Below are 17,045 nucleotides of genomic sequence, written 5' to 3'. Positions count from 1 at the left end.
CTGGCATTGTTTCTGGTGTTTGTGTATGATGCTTAATATCTTTTTGGACTGAACAGGTATACAAGTGAGTAAATATTGCTATAAATCAATAATATTTTCTAGCATTAAGCCATGATACTTTTCCCTTGATTTTAATGAAACATTTTACTCTTTCTCAGTAAATTGAATGGAGCCGAAAAGAGCATATTTTCTCTAAATTGCTCACACTATCCAATCCTTATAACAGCACCTGCAGAGGACTGCCGGGGTGTGGGGGAGGTGTCACAATTCCACTGGCAGCAGTGCAGTTGAATGCCTGCCTCTGTGGTATATGCATTGATCCTGCTGCAGATGCCGCTGCATTCGTGATAAGGCTATTAATACATGACCTTGGGCTAGCTTTCTTAGTCTGTGTTTACAATATCTCTATGGATCTAAACTTCCTTGGATACAGTGCAAATACAAGTGAAGGGATATCTCTAGGCATGCTTAGACTGAACAGTTATTGATTTTTATTATTGCAGTCCTATATGATGTACATATTAAATGTAATCCAATGAAAGCCATTATACTTTGTTCCTCTTTTAACTCATATTCAGTTGATGTAAATACTACTCCATGCAAGCTCTCTATTTATTCTTATTTACTATTAGCCTTGGTTAGGAATTTGCAGACATGTTAAGAAGAAAAATATGGATGAAGAAAATCTAACATCACAGTCTAAGCAGAAGCTTTAAAATACTGTAAAATGGATATTTTTATTTATTTTATTTTTATTCCATTTATATCCCGCCCTTCTCCGAAGACTCAGGGCGGCTTACAAGCTTAGCAGTAGCCTTCATTCTATGTATATGCCTGCTTATTAGGGCTTTCATACACCCCCCAAGCGGCATTATTACAAAGTCAGCTTAATTGCCCCCAACAATCTGGGTCCTCATTTTACCTACCTCGGAAGGATGGAAGGCTGAGTCAACCTTGAGCCTGGTGGGATGCGAACCTGCACTAATTGCAGGCAGGTGGTGTTACTTAAGGAGGCATTAGCCCACTGTCCACCAAGGCTCTTGTAATAGTCAATGTAAATGGGAAAGGGGTGTGTGTATGCACACACACACACACACACACATGCAGTATATAAATATATACAGTTAGTCCTCGAATTGCGAATGTAATGGAGCCTGCCCATTCCATCTGTAACTCGAGGATTCGTAGGAGTGAATCTCGTACCTTGAACCCTGCTTTTGCCCATGCATTCACTAATTGAATGTATGGTTCGTTAAGTGCACATGAGGTATTTCAGGGTGGACAAGGCCATGGGGAGCCTAGTGATGGAACAGGCCCACAAGGCCTCCCCAATCCACTAAAATACCTCATGCTTCCCCATCCCTTCATGCCGCGCAAAGATCTGTCTCCTCTCTGCTGCTGTTTCATTGCCTTTGACTGCATAGTCGATGGAAGCTTTTGGATGCCGTAATATCACGTGAGTTCAGGCACCCATCCTCTTTTGCAGACAAAACTTCCAATCTCCGTCAGGTCTTTGTCAGGTCTCCATAGGGGCAAAGTGTTTGAGTGCCTATGGGGCACTTGGAAACGAAAAGAGTCACTCTATTTCCAAGCACCCAATTTGCACACAGATGAAGCTTCCAGTTTCCGTCAGGTCTCCATCTGAGCAAATAATGTTCGGGTGGTGGTGGAAAGAAGTTGGGGGGGGGGGAGAGAGCAGGAGACAGGCACCACAAACACTTTGTGCCAAGAATAAAAGTTTCTGGGGCCCATGATCCTGCGAGAGTTCAGGTACCCATTCTCGGCAAAAGAGGATGGGTGCCTGAACTTGCGCAATATTACGGCACCCAGGAGCTTTCTCAAAGGCAAACAAACTGCAGCTGAGAGAGATCTTTGCAAGGAAAGTGAGTCTGGTGTGGCAAGATCGGAGGGGCAAGCAGTTGTGGGGAACGGGGGGGGGAATAGGGTAAATGTTGCAGAGCCTGTGTAGTCATTCGTAAGGGCGAACAACTGCCATAGTGCTGCAACATTCGTAATTTCGGGACTTGCTTGTAAACACCAGGAAGTGCTTATCGTGTAACTTTGAACAACGCTAAGTGAATGCTCGTAACTTGAGCATTACCTGTATCAGAATTTTCTCCTAGAGGAACATCTTCATAGTGAAAATAAGCTGCTTGAACAGTTAGAAAGTAAGAAAGTAAACTGTTGCAAAAGGGCATGAATTGCCTACAACTTGGAAGCAGAACTTGCCTTGGTTTTAATCAGATTGGTTTCATTTACTTTAACAGTTACGCTGATTTATGCGACCAATTATATCCCAGCACCCCGAGGTTTTAAATATAGTCCTTTTAAAAATAGCTAAGATTAGCTTGCTCTTCTTTTGCCTTTCCTGCATGGGCTGGGAAACACTCCTTAATAAAGCCCAAATGCAATTGTTTCAGTGACAGTTCGCATTAATGAAACACTAATAAGGAGAACAAAAAAGGGAAAGAACTAGTGTGCAAGCCGTCTGCCTCCCATTCGATATCAAATATAATTTCTAATAAGCTGGAAGCAAGTTGAGCACTTTGGAACAGAACAATCTTTGTAAAGTAATTTGTATTTTGGAAACAAAGCATACTACAGAATTTGGTTACATTAAATCCAGATTTTTCCCATGTAGGATATTTGGCTACAAAAAGCTTTCAGGAAATTCTGCCTGACACCAAGAATGAAAAGTTGATGTTTAATTTATAAAGAATGTGACATGGGATGAAGAGATACTTGTTTGTAACCTTATAATAACTTTAAAAGAGTTACTAAATTTGTCTAGACTTGCTGTAATGAAGGTTGGAAGTCAGCTGTCTATATATTTCTCTTTCTTTATCATATGCTCATCTTTGTTCTTGCGCTTTTTATTCTTAGTATTTTTTCTTTTTTTAGTTTCTTTAAGTTTAGTTTGTATTAATTTTTACTATTGTAATCAAAATCCTTAATAAAAATTATACACACCAAATCTGTTGCTTTCTACCAGAACGCCCAAATTTTTGCAGCCCAGTTCTGCAAAATTGTCTTGAAAGTACTTGGCTCTGAATTGAAAGGACAAGTTAATATAATAGTTGAATCATGATGCAATTGAGGAATTAATCAAGTGACTTATATTGAATTAAATCATTGCTAAGTACTGAAGAGTCTAGAAAGAATGTCACGATATTGTTGTTCAGTCTTATTTGAAGGGGGTTTAATACTTCTTTCTACACTGCTGTGGTCCCTTTCTAGACCTGTTTGAATCTTGGGGGAGTGGGAATATTAATAGCAATAGCAATAGCACTTAAAGTTATACCCTATTTTTCTGTCTATAAGACGCACCCTGGTATAAGACACCCCCCAATTACAGTACTGGTACTTCTCAGTACCATCACACAAGGGAGGCGACTTCCTCCAATCAGATGGCGCTCTGTGGGCTTAGTCCTGCCCACCCCCTCAGCCATCAATCACTGTACTGAGGTGGCTTCCTGGGACATCTTGCGGCTTCAGCCCGAGCTGCACCAGTGAAAAACAGGTCATAGAAGGTGGCCGACTTTCTCCCTATCCAGGCGGCATCATGGGCCAGCGATATCCTGCACCAGGCGGCATGGCAGCGGCATGTAAAGAACCCACACAGGCATCCCCTGGGCTGCAGAAGTTACCATTATTTTATCATGTATAAGACACTGCACTTGTTTAATGCACACCTGATTTTTGAACAGGATGTTTGCAGGGAAAAATAGATCTTATACATGGAAAAATACGGTATTTAGCACTTAAACTTATATACCACTTCATAGTGCTTTACAACCCACTCTAAGCAGTTTAGAGTGTCAGCATATTGGCCCCAACAATCTGGCTCCTCATTTTATTGACCTAGGAAGGATGGAAGACTGAGACAACCTTGAGCCAGTGAGATTCGAACTGAGCAGCCTGCAGTACTGCATTCTAACCACTGCACCACCTATTCTGGTATCTATGCACATTTTGTATCAAAGGTTTTTTTTTGAGCTAAAAGAACAAACTAACTTTTCAATTTAAATCTTGAACACCTATACAGAATTTTCAGATAATTTAGATGGATGGTTTTTCTAAATCTGTTTAGGACAAGACTAGGTAATTAATATAAATTAAACAATTCCCTAGAAAGCTACAAGGAATTTACATGGTGCATTCATTTTAAAGCATGCATGGGTATTTTTATATAAAGACAAGCACAGTTAAATACAACAGAGAGTTTGACCTATCGATAAATATTACATATTTTATCTGATCAGGTCTTGGCTCTTGTGGGAAATGCAGGAGAGAAAAAAAATCTTAACCTTTAAAATGTAGAGCAAAGAAACATTTCTTGATGTGTTTTCATGCATATGCACAAAGAACATTTATAATAGATCTGACATTACAATATTACATATAATCTTCACTTAACAACCATCTGAAGTTACAATACATTTTTAAAAAGTTATTTGCATCCTCAAAGTTATAACTGCCACACATACATATACACATCACAGTCATGTGATCACATTTTAGGCACTGGCAACCAACTTGCATTTATGACCAGCTGCAATGTTCCCACCCTCACATGACTAATCTGCAATACTTTTTGGCATTTTTCATCAGAAAATGGAATACCTGCGATAGATACAAATGTTAAAGTATTTTGAAATCAATCAATTTGATTGAATTTCTTTTTCCCATATTTTTTTTTCATTTTGATAAAAACTGGCATTGTCTCTTTGGAACTGAGTTCACATAAGGGAGGTAGCAGACTAGTGTGGTCATTGTAAGAAGAATATCTACTTGAACAATGAAACTTTTCCCCCTATATACATAACTAAATGTGTTCTGGAAGGTTCTCCAGCTTTCTAGATGTACAGCATGTTTAACTCAGCAGGATTTCTAAATGAATGTTTACACAATTTCAGTATTAAACTTAGACGTAAATAGACCTCAATATGTATTTAATCTCACAAGATATTGATGATTCAAGAAATAGGCAATTGGGTTCCAGTAGATTTCACACTGCTGACCCTTCACTGATATCATTTTTCTGTAACATTGCAGTAATACATAAATGTTGTACAACAGTATAAATTGTTTATATAAATTGAAAACATCACATGAGGAAAAGCTACTTAAAAAGTCAATGCTATGTTCTGTCCCAGCCTACCTACGTCCTTGTTACTTCACAAGGCAAGCCCTAATTTAGCAGTAGCCTGGATAAATAAACCCCTTTTATTGAAGTTACAGACCTTGTCTACAAACAAAACAGAGCATGAGTCAACAGGAAATAACTCACTGGTAAAATAAACAAGACCATCATTTCTTGACACAGAAGTTTTTTACACTTGGTTGCCTCCAGCAACCAGCCCTGCCCACACATTCCCTTTTTGTTACACAGCCCCCAAGGTGTGGCTTCTCACTGCTTTCTCCTTCTCTCCTGGAGTTGCCCTATTGCCTCCCTCTGATTTACTCGTGTGACCTGTCTATGTTTCCCAGCATCTCTGAGGTCTTCTAGCTATGCTTCCTCAGAGTCTGACTCCGCCTCCCAGCCCAGCTGCCTTTCAGCTTGACCATGAATGGAGGGGCCAGGTTCTTCCTCACTTTGTAAGTCTGGTAACTCATCAGAGCCTTCCTCTGACTCTGATGGCTCCCCAGGCCCCTCCTCCTCCTCCTCCTCTGATTCCCCAGACTCAGCTGCTGGGATCACAGGCTGGCACAGAATCACAACATGCTATTTAAAATAAAGCTTATCAGCCAAATAATTATAACAATGAAATAATAAGGAACAATGAATGAATACTGCCAGATAAAGATGATCTGAATTATACATTTATTACTTGATCTCACAATCTAATATCTGAGATGGTTGTTCTGGTAGGGCTGACATTGCTAGACTTCAAAAGTCTGGACAGAGCATTAGATAGCAAATAAAATTTTATGTTCTTTTGAGATAAGTTGCATGAGTTACAATTCCAGAACTGCAAAAATATGGAGAAGCAATAGATGGCAGCAAAGAGACACAGAAAACTCTAAGTCTCCAAGTTGCCGTCTAGATATTTACAGTCAACATATGCTAATTCTGTATTCAGGGGAAGTAGGTTTGTAAGTATCTTATTGTGAGCTATTTAATACAATTATGTATCAAAAAGGATGGTGCCTCACTTCCTTATAGAAGGATTGGTATTCATAAGAATTGAGAACCTCATTAATATACAGACTACAAAAATACTTGTGCCTAGATGAATTGAGAAGTCCAATTTGTATTAGCAGATTAATTAAGGTTTATTGTACTATCTAAATTGCTTTCAGCATAGTAAACTTCTTCCTATGCTTATTATGAAATCTTTACTCTTGTTTGAATACAATACTTTAGAAGACTATAGATAGGCCTATGTATAATTTATATAAAAGCCACTATTCCCATGTTTCAAGGCAGTGTAACTCAGAAGAATCAGGCAGATGAGTGTAAATGTTCAAATCTTCCTCCAGGGCTTGAAAAATTCTTTGTATTTTTACCTTTAAAAAGTAGAGAAGGGAAAAAGGGAAGAAAAGAGAGAGAGATTTTTAAAAATTGGACTCTTAGGGCTGTTTATTATTACTATAGCTATATCCAAATGTTTAAGTCAGACTAATTCTCTAGAAATATATCCTGCACAGGCACAATTTCAACCTAAAGAGCTCCTAGTGTCCAAATATGTCATTATATCTCATGCAATGTGGTAGCTCATAATGAACCAGAGATGTGCAATGTAACTTTCTTCTCTACTTCTTTTCCTCTCTCTAAGGAGGCTGCAATTTGTTTACTTCTAGTACTTTTATACTCCAATGACATGAGTAAAGAGGAGTGTCAACTACATGAACTGTCTAGGACCTCTGTAATTTAGAGCAGGAATGTCCAGCTGTAACCAGATACAGGCTGGAAAGATTTATCATTTTTAATGTGAACCAAGATGAAATTGATTAAACTCAGAAAGGTGTTTTTATTATCAGCTTTCAATTAAAGTAAATTTTATTTTATTCATATCCTGTCCATTTTTTGGAATGTGGCTCTCAGCATGCTGTTCAAGACCAAATTTGGCCCTCACCCTCCATAAAAGTGTACCATTACAAATCAATTGCCTTTAATAAGTAATTTTTGCCAAGTACCATAATCTGTAGAAATTAACCCAAATTCTATTCCAATTGTTCTTTAACAGATTTTGTACTGTCTACTGAATGCTATTTACATTATTGTCTGAACATTACAGTTGCTAAAATAGCCCATTCTATTACAGTGATCCCACAGAAACTCACTCTACCATCCAATTATTCTGCAATTACTTAGATTTTATAGAAAATCTGGTTAAGTCTCACACAACCTCTGATTTTACAGAAAGCTGATCAAGAATGCCAATATAGTTTATAGCTGTTTCTTTTGACTAATTAGTTTTGGAAGTTTAAGTCTTCAAGGTTTATGTGACAAAACCTGCTTTCTAAAAGCTAGTGTTTCAGCAAGCCAATAAAAATGTAGGTTTTTTTTTCTTCCCAGGAAAGAAAAGAGCAGTAGGAGAAATGACCAAATAGACGTGTCCCCTAGAAACATCTCAATCAATGAGAATAGAGGTGGAAAGGACCTTGGAGGTCTTCTAGTCCATCCCCTTGCTCAAGCAGGTAACCCTATACCTTTTCAGACAAGTGGCTATCCAGACTCTTCTTTAAGAAACTCCAGTGATACAGCACCCACAACTTCTGAAGGCAAGCTGTTCCACTGATTAATTGTTTATTTATTTTATTTATTTTATTACATTTATATACCGCCCTTTCCCGGAGGACTCAGGGCGGTTTACAGGGTAATTAAAAACCAAAAATACAAAAGTTAAAAACCAAGTTTAAAAAAGATTAAATTTATCCCTGTATAAATAAAACCCCAATTAAAATAAATTAATCCTCAGCCTGGGCCAGAGAGCTCGAAGAGCCAGGTCTTCAGGCCCCGGCGGAATGAACGAAGGTCGGGGGCAGTCCTCAGCTCCACTGGCAGCTGGTTCCAAAGGGCAGGCGCCCCCACTGAGAAGGCCCTCTCCCTGGGTGTTACCCGCCGGCAATCTCTTACCGGTGGCACCCTGAGAAGACCCTCCCTGTGGGAGCGCACTGGACGAAGGGAACTTGATGCCGGCAGCAGGTGTTCCCTCAGATATCCCGGACCCAAGCCATGTAGGGCTTTATAGGTCATCACCAGCACCTTAAATTTCACCCGGAGGGCAACCGGAAGCCAATGCAGCTCGCGGAGTAGAGGTGTTACGTGGGAGTATCGGGAGACCCCCATCACAACTCGCGCAGCCGCATTCTGCACCAGTTGAAGCCTCCGAGTGGTCCTCAAGGGCAGCCCCAAGCCCTAATTGTTCTCACTGTTAGGAAGTTTCTCCAAATTCCAATAATTCTCTTGGTCACAGAGAATTAGTTCCTTAATTCTTTGTGATGATAGTTGGAAACCAAACTCTGGAACTGATAAACATTGGGCCAATTTAGGTAAGATTTTCTGAAATTAAAGTCTGAGATATGTAACTTTTTTTAGGCTGAGGACAGCTGTTCACCTTTGGTGGCTCAAAGGAGTCCATCCTCCAAAAAGTATGTATTTCAGATAACACTAATTAAATCTTTTTGGCAAAATTGTTCCATGTGTATTTAACACATCCTCTTTTCTCATATTAACATTGCAACACTTCTAGCAAAAGAAGTAGTTTTTGGTCCAATTAGTAGTTAAGGCATCAGGCTAGAAGCTGGGAGACCGTGAGTTCTGGTCCTGCCGTGGACATGAAGCCAGGTGGGTGACCTTGGGTCAGTCACATTCTCTCAGCCCTAGGAGGGAAGCAGTGGCAAATCACGCCTGGAAAACCTTATCAAGAAAACTTCAGAGACTTGTGCAGGCAGTCTCTGAGAATCAGATACAATTGAATACAAGAAATATATTTGTATGTACTACTGTCCTGGACAAAACCCAGAGCATCCAGAAATAAGATGGCACCCAAAGATGAGCTGCTGAGATAATGCCTGAGGCAGCAGCAGATATGGGTGGAAGATCAAGTATGGGAAGTGTCATGGCTGGGCAAGATCTCTTGGTATTTGCCTCAGAACATACCATCAATTGATAAGTGACATTGCAGAATTGGAAAGTCCTACAGTGGCTGGAAAGAGCTGGAACAAAAGGCAGCACAGAGGTTCATGGCTACAGAAGAACAAGCACTAGCACTATTCTGCAGGAGTCAATTACACTAGACAGGACTCCAAATGCAGATTATGCAGAGATGCCTCAGAAACGTTTAGAGTATGCTGTTCCTGCCTGCATCTTACATTCTCCCGTTATGATTTGATCTTTATTATGGAGGATCCACAACAATCGGGACCGAAACTGTTGGAAGAACTAGATAAATATGGTGAAGCCGCTGGGCTGAAAATAAATAAGGGTAAAACTAAAATGATTGTTAAAAATATGACGAATAAACAGAAAGAAAATTTGGCTAGGATTATGGATATACAAATAGTTAAGAAGATAAAATATCTAGGAATTACTATTACGGCCAGATGCACTTCAATCAAAGAAGACAATTACGATAAAATAGTGAAACAAATAAAAGAAGACCTGGAAAGATGGGGAAACTTGAGTCTTTCACAGTTAGGGAGAATTGCTGTCGTAAAAATGAATGTACTACCTAAAATCCTATTCTTGTTCCAAAATATTCCTATACAATTAGATCAAAAATTTTTTGGGAACCTGAACAAACCGACACTAAATTTTATATGGCAAGGGAAAAACCCGAGGATTAAAATGAAACATTTGCAGGATGCAAAAGAAAATGGGGGGTTAGGACTGCTGGACTGGGAAACATACTACCATGCAGCAGCCCTAACCTGGATTAGAGAATGGATAATTTTAAAGAATAAAAGGTTATTAATTTTAGAAGGCCATGATTTGCAATTAGGCTGGCACGCATTCCCATGGAATGAAAAACAAGGGCTATATCAACATTTTCAAAAACTTTGGATTCGACAAGCACTACTCAGAATTTGGAATAAAATTAGAAAACAAAATTACATTAAAGTACCAGTCTGGCTGTCTACCCTCAAGGCGATAGTTTATCCAAACTTGTTCAGTTTGGAAAATAGCATCTCGTACAAAGATATTACGAATGATATGGGAGAATTGAAATCCAGACAGGAACTAGAACAACAAGGGATAAAATTGGAATGGTGGGCTTACTTACAGATACAAACACGATATGGGAAAGATTAGAAAGAGCGGGGGATAAATATTCAAGAAACTGCATTGGATAAAATCTTATTGGGGCCAGATGAGAAACAAATAAGGAAATTGTATAGTCTGCTATTGGGGTATAAAATGATTGAGGAACAAGTTAAAGAACCAATGTTGATATGGGCTAAAAATTTGGGACACGGTATCGATCATGATATATGGCAAACTCTCTGGGATAGAAATAAAAAGATAATGCTGGCCTCAGCTTATAAAGAAGATTTATATAAAATGTTCTACCGGTGGCATCTCCCTCCAGCTCGATTAGCTAAGATGTACAAAACTATATCCCCTAGCTGTTGGAAATGTTCTGAAGAAATAGGTACTTATTTTCATGTTTGGTGGCCCTGCAATAAGACGCAAAAGTATTGGCAAAGGATATGGATATGGGTAGAAGAAATATCAGGACGGAGAGTAGATTATAGGCCAGAATTTTTCCTATTTGGCATAACAACAGAGGAATATACCAAAGAAGAGTTATATATAATGATACACATCATCACAGCAGCGAGAATGACGTTCTCCCAGAAATGGAAAAATAGTGAAATACCAGATGAGAGTGAAGTGATAAATAAAATTTGGGCGTGCACAGAAATGGACAAGTTAACTATGGAAATTAAAAATAAGGATCAGTCAGATTATTACAAAATTTGGAATAAGTTTTACTTATGGTGGGAACAGAAAAGAAGGTCTAAATAGAGATATACAGGATGCTGATTTCACACATTATTAGAATAAGAAGGTTGATAAGATAGAATATTGTATAATTGTATATAAATGATATGTACATAAAATGTATATATATGTATAAAATACAAAAATGATGTAGACAAGAAGGAATGTCAGACCGTTAACATTTTGTCCAAAGTTTTAAATAATAAAATTTGCAATAATTTTTTTTTAAAAAGAATGATCACCTACACACTCAATTTTGTATTCCCATTGGAATATGCAACTGTCACTAGTTTTGTTCAATATGTGCTTTGAACCATTCAGTACAGGGTTCATGCTAAAGAGGATACTTTGAAACTTGGAGAAGTTGAGCATTTTCCCCCTGGGTTTACAATTTAACAATGTATGAAAGGATCCATTTCTTATAAGTGGAGAGTTAAACATTCTCTCTGACATTATCTGTTGGATAAAATGGCATAAACGACAAATCCAAATTTTTGTTGCAAGAAAGATTCACATTTGGCTACTCCGGAATGCAGATTTCTACTTACTCAATCAAACACTGTTTTGTTTAGCTGTACTTTGGAGACATACGAAAATATTTTCCCCTTTTTTCTTTTGAATTTATTACCCCTATAATTCATTTCTTTGTAGCTTTTGGCACCTGAGTTTCTTCTCCTAATTAAAAGTGTAGCAGCCTAAATACTGTATTTTTTTTTCTAGACATGCATAAGACTATTCCTGGAATACATTGCAGTGGTTATGAGTATTACTTGCCTCATCAAGGTCACACCTGTTGATAATATGCATCCGAATTATATCACCTAATGACCTTAAGGGGAAAGAAAAAAAAACAAACTATATCAATAAAATAATAACACAGATATTACTTTGTTTTCAAGGCACTTAAAAAATACAAACTGCTGGATCTTCAGAGTCACCTAAGAATCTCCATATTATTGTTATCCAAAGATAAAACTGTCCCCATTAAAAAAAGGATCAAAGATCATTTAAAGTGATATGTCTAAAGGGAGATAATTTAATTTCAATTCAATAGGATTTACACCAAGATAAATGTGTATATACTTACAACCCACTCATATTTGCCTCACTGATAAGCCTCACTGGATAAGCCATGTATTTTGCTGCAATATATCTAATATTTACTGAACATCACTCAGCAACACATCATCTGGATGTAAAGTACATGTACAATCTTGTTTCAAGCCATCACATTTTAACTCAAACATTCCTTCTATACGTATAAGGAGCATACATGTTTAATACATATGTATCAAATATATAATTACATATTTATAAAGAATGCATATGCATTAATAATGCATAACATGAAAGAGCATTCAAACAATTATCAATGCTATGGTTGAGCTATTACTTTCTCTAACATTTGATCTTAAAATTAAAAATGTGTAGCATTGAAAGGAATTTAAATTTTCTGAAACAGCCCTCTTTGTTCTGCTCAACAAAGCACAAGAATCCAAATGCTGATGATTTATTTAGTTTGCACCATGGAATAACTACTTTTATGATAACTGGAACAACCTTCCCTGACATTGTGTTCTTCCAATGTATTGTCAGTATTGCTTCCTGAACTTTTGGTGTTGCAGTTGAAAAAGTTCCAGAAAATAGTAAATGTGATTGGGATGGTTTATAAAGCGTTGCATTGTAAGCAGAAGAATCAAAAGTGGTTTATACCAAAAGCATCTTCACAATGCAGAACAACCTTTAGCCTAATGAAACTATTGTCTCTACCATGTGCTATGAAAGATGATGGGAGATAAAATAATTTCTTTAATCTATATTAGCAAGCAATTTTCATTACCAATGACATCCACTTCATGGAATGTTGTCCACCCATTTTTAAGACCATTTGATTAGACGTAACATCTCTCCTGGGTTTTGTTTATGTTCTGTGATATAAGTGCCTCCACACAGAAAGTTGGGATATGTACCAAACAAGTAAGTTTATCATCAATAGCTATATTTTTAATGGAATATATTTTACTTTGCCACATGCTTAATGCACTAAAGGTACTGCAGTAATATTAGCCATCCTGATACTAACACAATGCTATTTTAGGTAACTTCAGTCAAATGAGTTCTTTAAGTATGTAATAAAACAACTTAAAACTTTGAAACACATTCCACTGTTTGTATTTTCCATATTATGTTTAATCACATGTACATATGTTGGAATTGATGTAAGAAGTGTCAAACATGTGTGGTATTGTCTAGCTTTACGTGTATAACTTTCATGGTAACTTGGTTTAGCCTTGTAAAGAATCATCATCATTCCAGGAAAGAGGGGTGAGAAAAATTGGACTTGCCCTATTGGGGACCTGATTATTGGAAAGCTGCATTATAACAATGGGTTCTTATTCTTTGAATAAGATAAATTGAACTGATATATGAAGTTAGTTGGATTGTAAGGAGCAAGGGAATCAGAATTTTACATGGCAGAGCCATGAATTAAACTGCAAATTGCCACTATTGCTCTTTTGTTAGAGCACAAGCGTCTACAAAGGAGCAATTAAAGCATTCAGCATCTTGGAAGAATCATTTGAATTTGCTGACAGAAAGTTTGAAGCAAGAATTGTATTATTTCTGTTGGGACAAAGACACAACAGTGCTTTGTTAGAATCTGTTTAGACTGTCCTACATTTACTGTTGGATTGTTTTACATATTGTGATTTTAATTAAAGAACGGTATCTATTGAAATCTTTGCCAATTTATTCCAATTTAGACCCAACATGAAGAAAATATTTCATCTTAGGAAAACATATTTTACATACTATTTACAGAAATAAATTATTTTTAAAAAATATTTGACTCACTTCTTCCAGTAACAACTTTTAAGCAAAATATAATTCGTAATTTCTTGAAGCAACTGCAGGTACTTCAACTCTTCATTTCTTAAAAAACAAAGAGACAAAAATAAGAACAGGTATATCTGTAAAAAAGCAGCTCTCATGTTTTAATCATTCTTTTCTTCCTACAACTTACATTAAAACTGGCAAATATTGTTGAAATGAATTACCTGAAAGTCAGTCTAATGACTCTAATGTAGGTTTCCTCAACTTTGCTACCCTCCAGATGAGTAGACTTCAGCTTCCAGAATTTTAACAATCATGCTGGTTAGGAATTCTGGGAGTTGGAGTCCACCTATCCACTGTCCATAGGAGCGAATATAGCAAAACCCATGTCATAATATTATTACACAAACCCTGTAGCATACCTGTATGTTCCTGTGTCAGACAGCAGGATGCAAGTACAAAGGAATGAATTTTGAGTCACAACAACAACATATGGAGCCATATTGTCTGTCACTGTATTCGAGAGACCTATTCACATGTCTGGAGATTGTCAAGGATGCTATAAATGCACAGCTGCCTTCACACTGTGTTAAATGAAGGATTTTTGGGGTCATAGTTGCATCATATCATAAATATCATTAAGCTATAGATTTGTAGCTATAGCCCCTGAAATCTCTCTTATACCTCCTGCAGTGGTTTTTTTTTAATCACAAGGAACAAAAAAGAGTTTCACACCATTATGATATGTAAACATACAAAACTTGTTCAGTATGCCCTAAAATAATCTTAAAATGAAGGGGAATAAGCAAACTATCTCCCGAGTCAGTTTAAAAAGAATCAGCTAATCTGGTGTTGTTATGCCTCAAAGCCAAGTGCAACATCTGTGCTGTTCACAAAACATCAAAAAGTTACCCAACCACTGTCAGAAATCCATTACATTAAGGCAAAACCTAACAACTTATATTATGGCATAGCGTGATAGTGAACCAGCACTGATTCCAATGTGGTTTAAAAAGATTTTTAATCCCATCATCTTAACTACAGTTCTTCAGAGATTTAAAATAACTTTCCCAGACATATTAGAACTAGGGAAGAAAATGGCAAAGAGTGCTCTGCTCTAACACCACCCTGCAGAAAAACCATGGCCAAATCTATTCCGAGGACTGCAAAAGAGATGTGGGTAACCTGCATGGAATGCCTAGTTGATATTGTGTGTTTTGCATATCACCTGCTCTCATCATTGAGATGATAATATTAGCATAGACACAGTGGTGGGATTCAAATACCTGAACAATCAGTTCTCTTATTGGATGCAGGCCTGGGAAGCCTCCTGCAGGCCTCCAAGGCCTAGAACAGACTTCCAGAAATGCCATTCATGCACTTCCAGCGAGCTGTTCTAGGCCTGGAAGGCATCCTTCAGGCCTCTGAGACCTAGAACGAACTTCCAGAAGTGGCATCTGTTAAGTTGTGGGCTCTGGTGAGCAGGAATGATGACACAAGATGGAGTACAGGGAAACTCATTCTTTTATTCTTGCTGGAACTGTACTGGGGCTTGGGCCACACCCAGCCACAATATATAGCCTAGCCCCTAGGTGGCAGTCAATAGGTTTGAACCCACGCTTGCCGCCTAGGGCTGACCAATTGCAGGACTGGAGACGGCCTGTCTGGGTTGCTGGAAAGCTGTTAGCTCCTCCAGCAACGCACGTGGTGTAATACCACAAGCCCAATACATAACAGCATCCATGCACTTCTGGCAGGCCGTTCTAGGCCTGGGAGGTGTCCTCCAGACCTCTGACGCCTAGACTGGATTTCCGGAAGCTCTGTGCATTAAGCCGGTTCTCCAAACTCAGTAAAATTAAGCTACTGGTTCTACCGAACTGGTGTGAACCAGCTGAATCCCACTACTGCATACACAGATCATTTTTCCTGCTTCTAGACTCAGAAGCATCTGGTTGTCAATAAAAGAGAAGAAGCCAGACTAGATAAACCTTTGCCTGGGTCATTCAGAAGCCTTGTTAGATTATTACAAAGGAGTTCTCTTCATACAGCAACAATTTTAATATTTAGTTGCACACCGATCAGCACTTATTAAAAATAAATGCAAAACTCACTTTGCACGAAGAAGTGTTTGAATAGCAGCTGAGTTCCCAGAATGTTTCTATAATTTTTAAACACAAAGAAAATGGCATAAGCAATTGCTTTATCTCATTCATTGCTTTATATTGAGGCTGTGCAAATCATTGAAAAGGTATTTGCTTTGGCGAATATCTGTTCTAAAGCAGCCATGTTACTTCACTGCATTGCAAAGTTTTAATGAATGCTACAGAGGATGGGTCACTCTTCATTCACCCCAAGTGTTGACAAAGTGTGCGAGAGAATACACAGCTTTGTCTTCTCCAGCTGCCCTTGTCAAAACTCAAGGAGGCATCTGCCTAGAGATGCAATGTCAGGATCAATGCTCTTCTGGCTTTGGCAAAGTAAAAGTAGGAAATAACAATAAGCTTCAAGGCAATGCAAAATCCTTTTTATAAATAAATTCTGTCCCCTCTTTATGTCAATTAAGAGAAGCACATCACCTCTGCAGCACCAGTCTCTTCGTCACAACAAGTCTAGGTCACCTTGCACAGATCTACCATTTTATATAGGTAAAGGTAAAGGTAAAGGTTCCCCCGCACATGTGCGCTAGTCGTTTCCGACTCTAGGGGCCGAAAAGCCAGTGCTTGTCCAAGGATGTCTCTGTGGTCATGTGGCTGGCATGACTAGACACCAAAGGTGCACAGAACGCTGTTACCTTCCCACCGTAGTGGTCCCTATTTTTCTACTTGCATTTTTACGTGCTTTCGAACTGCTAAGTTGGCAGAAGCTGGGACGAGTAACAGGCGCTCACTCTGTTATGCGGCACTCGGGATCTGACCCGCCAAACTGCCGACCTTCTGATCGACAAGCTCAGCGTTCTAACCCACTGAGCCAGCGCGTCCCTTTTTATATAGGTAGCTCACAATAATTAGCTTCACAGCAACTACAGTTTGAGCATGTGTGCTAGGCTGACTATTATTTGCTTTTCTGGAAAAAAAATCCCGTTTGAATGGACAAGATCATAAGGCACAAAATGTCTCTCTGAAAAGGCCTTAATAATTCATAAAAGGAAAACACTTGAGAATGAGACATGGTCTTTTTCAGATGCAGGACAACAAAATTAGCTCTTAAAAGACAGAATATATAATATATATTGCACATACTTTATCTGTATCTGCATGTA

General features: G+C 38.2%; 1 protein-coding gene across 1 annotated transcript in view; it reads right to left on the bottom strand.

Moving 5' to 3' along the window:
• Positions 1-6,375: 6,375 nt before the first annotated feature.
• LOC308663303 (spermatogenesis-associated protein 7-like) overlaps positions 6,376-17,045 on the bottom strand; it is a gene marked incomplete at its 5' end in the record, with an annotated part of 36,988 nt that continues 26,318 nt past the window's right edge. Inside the window, 4 exons of the mRNA XM_081319616.1 lie at positions 6,376-6,510; positions 11,729-11,783; positions 13,808-13,885; positions 15,898-15,944. Coding sequence (XP_081175742.1) covers positions 6,409-6,510; positions 11,729-11,783; positions 13,808-13,885; positions 15,898-15,944 — 282 coding nt within the window. The 3' untranslated portion in view covers positions 6,376-6,408. The remainder of the gene's footprint in view (positions 6,511-11,728; positions 11,784-13,807; positions 13,886-15,897; positions 15,945-17,045) is intronic.

Source organism: Vipera berus (genome assembly GCF_964194415.1).
Source record: "Vipera berus genome assembly, chromosome: 1".
Classification (NCBI taxonomy): Eukaryota; Metazoa; Chordata; class Lepidosauria; order Squamata; family Viperidae; genus Vipera; species Vipera berus.
This window is presented reverse-complemented; position numbering and strand designations above follow the sequence as displayed.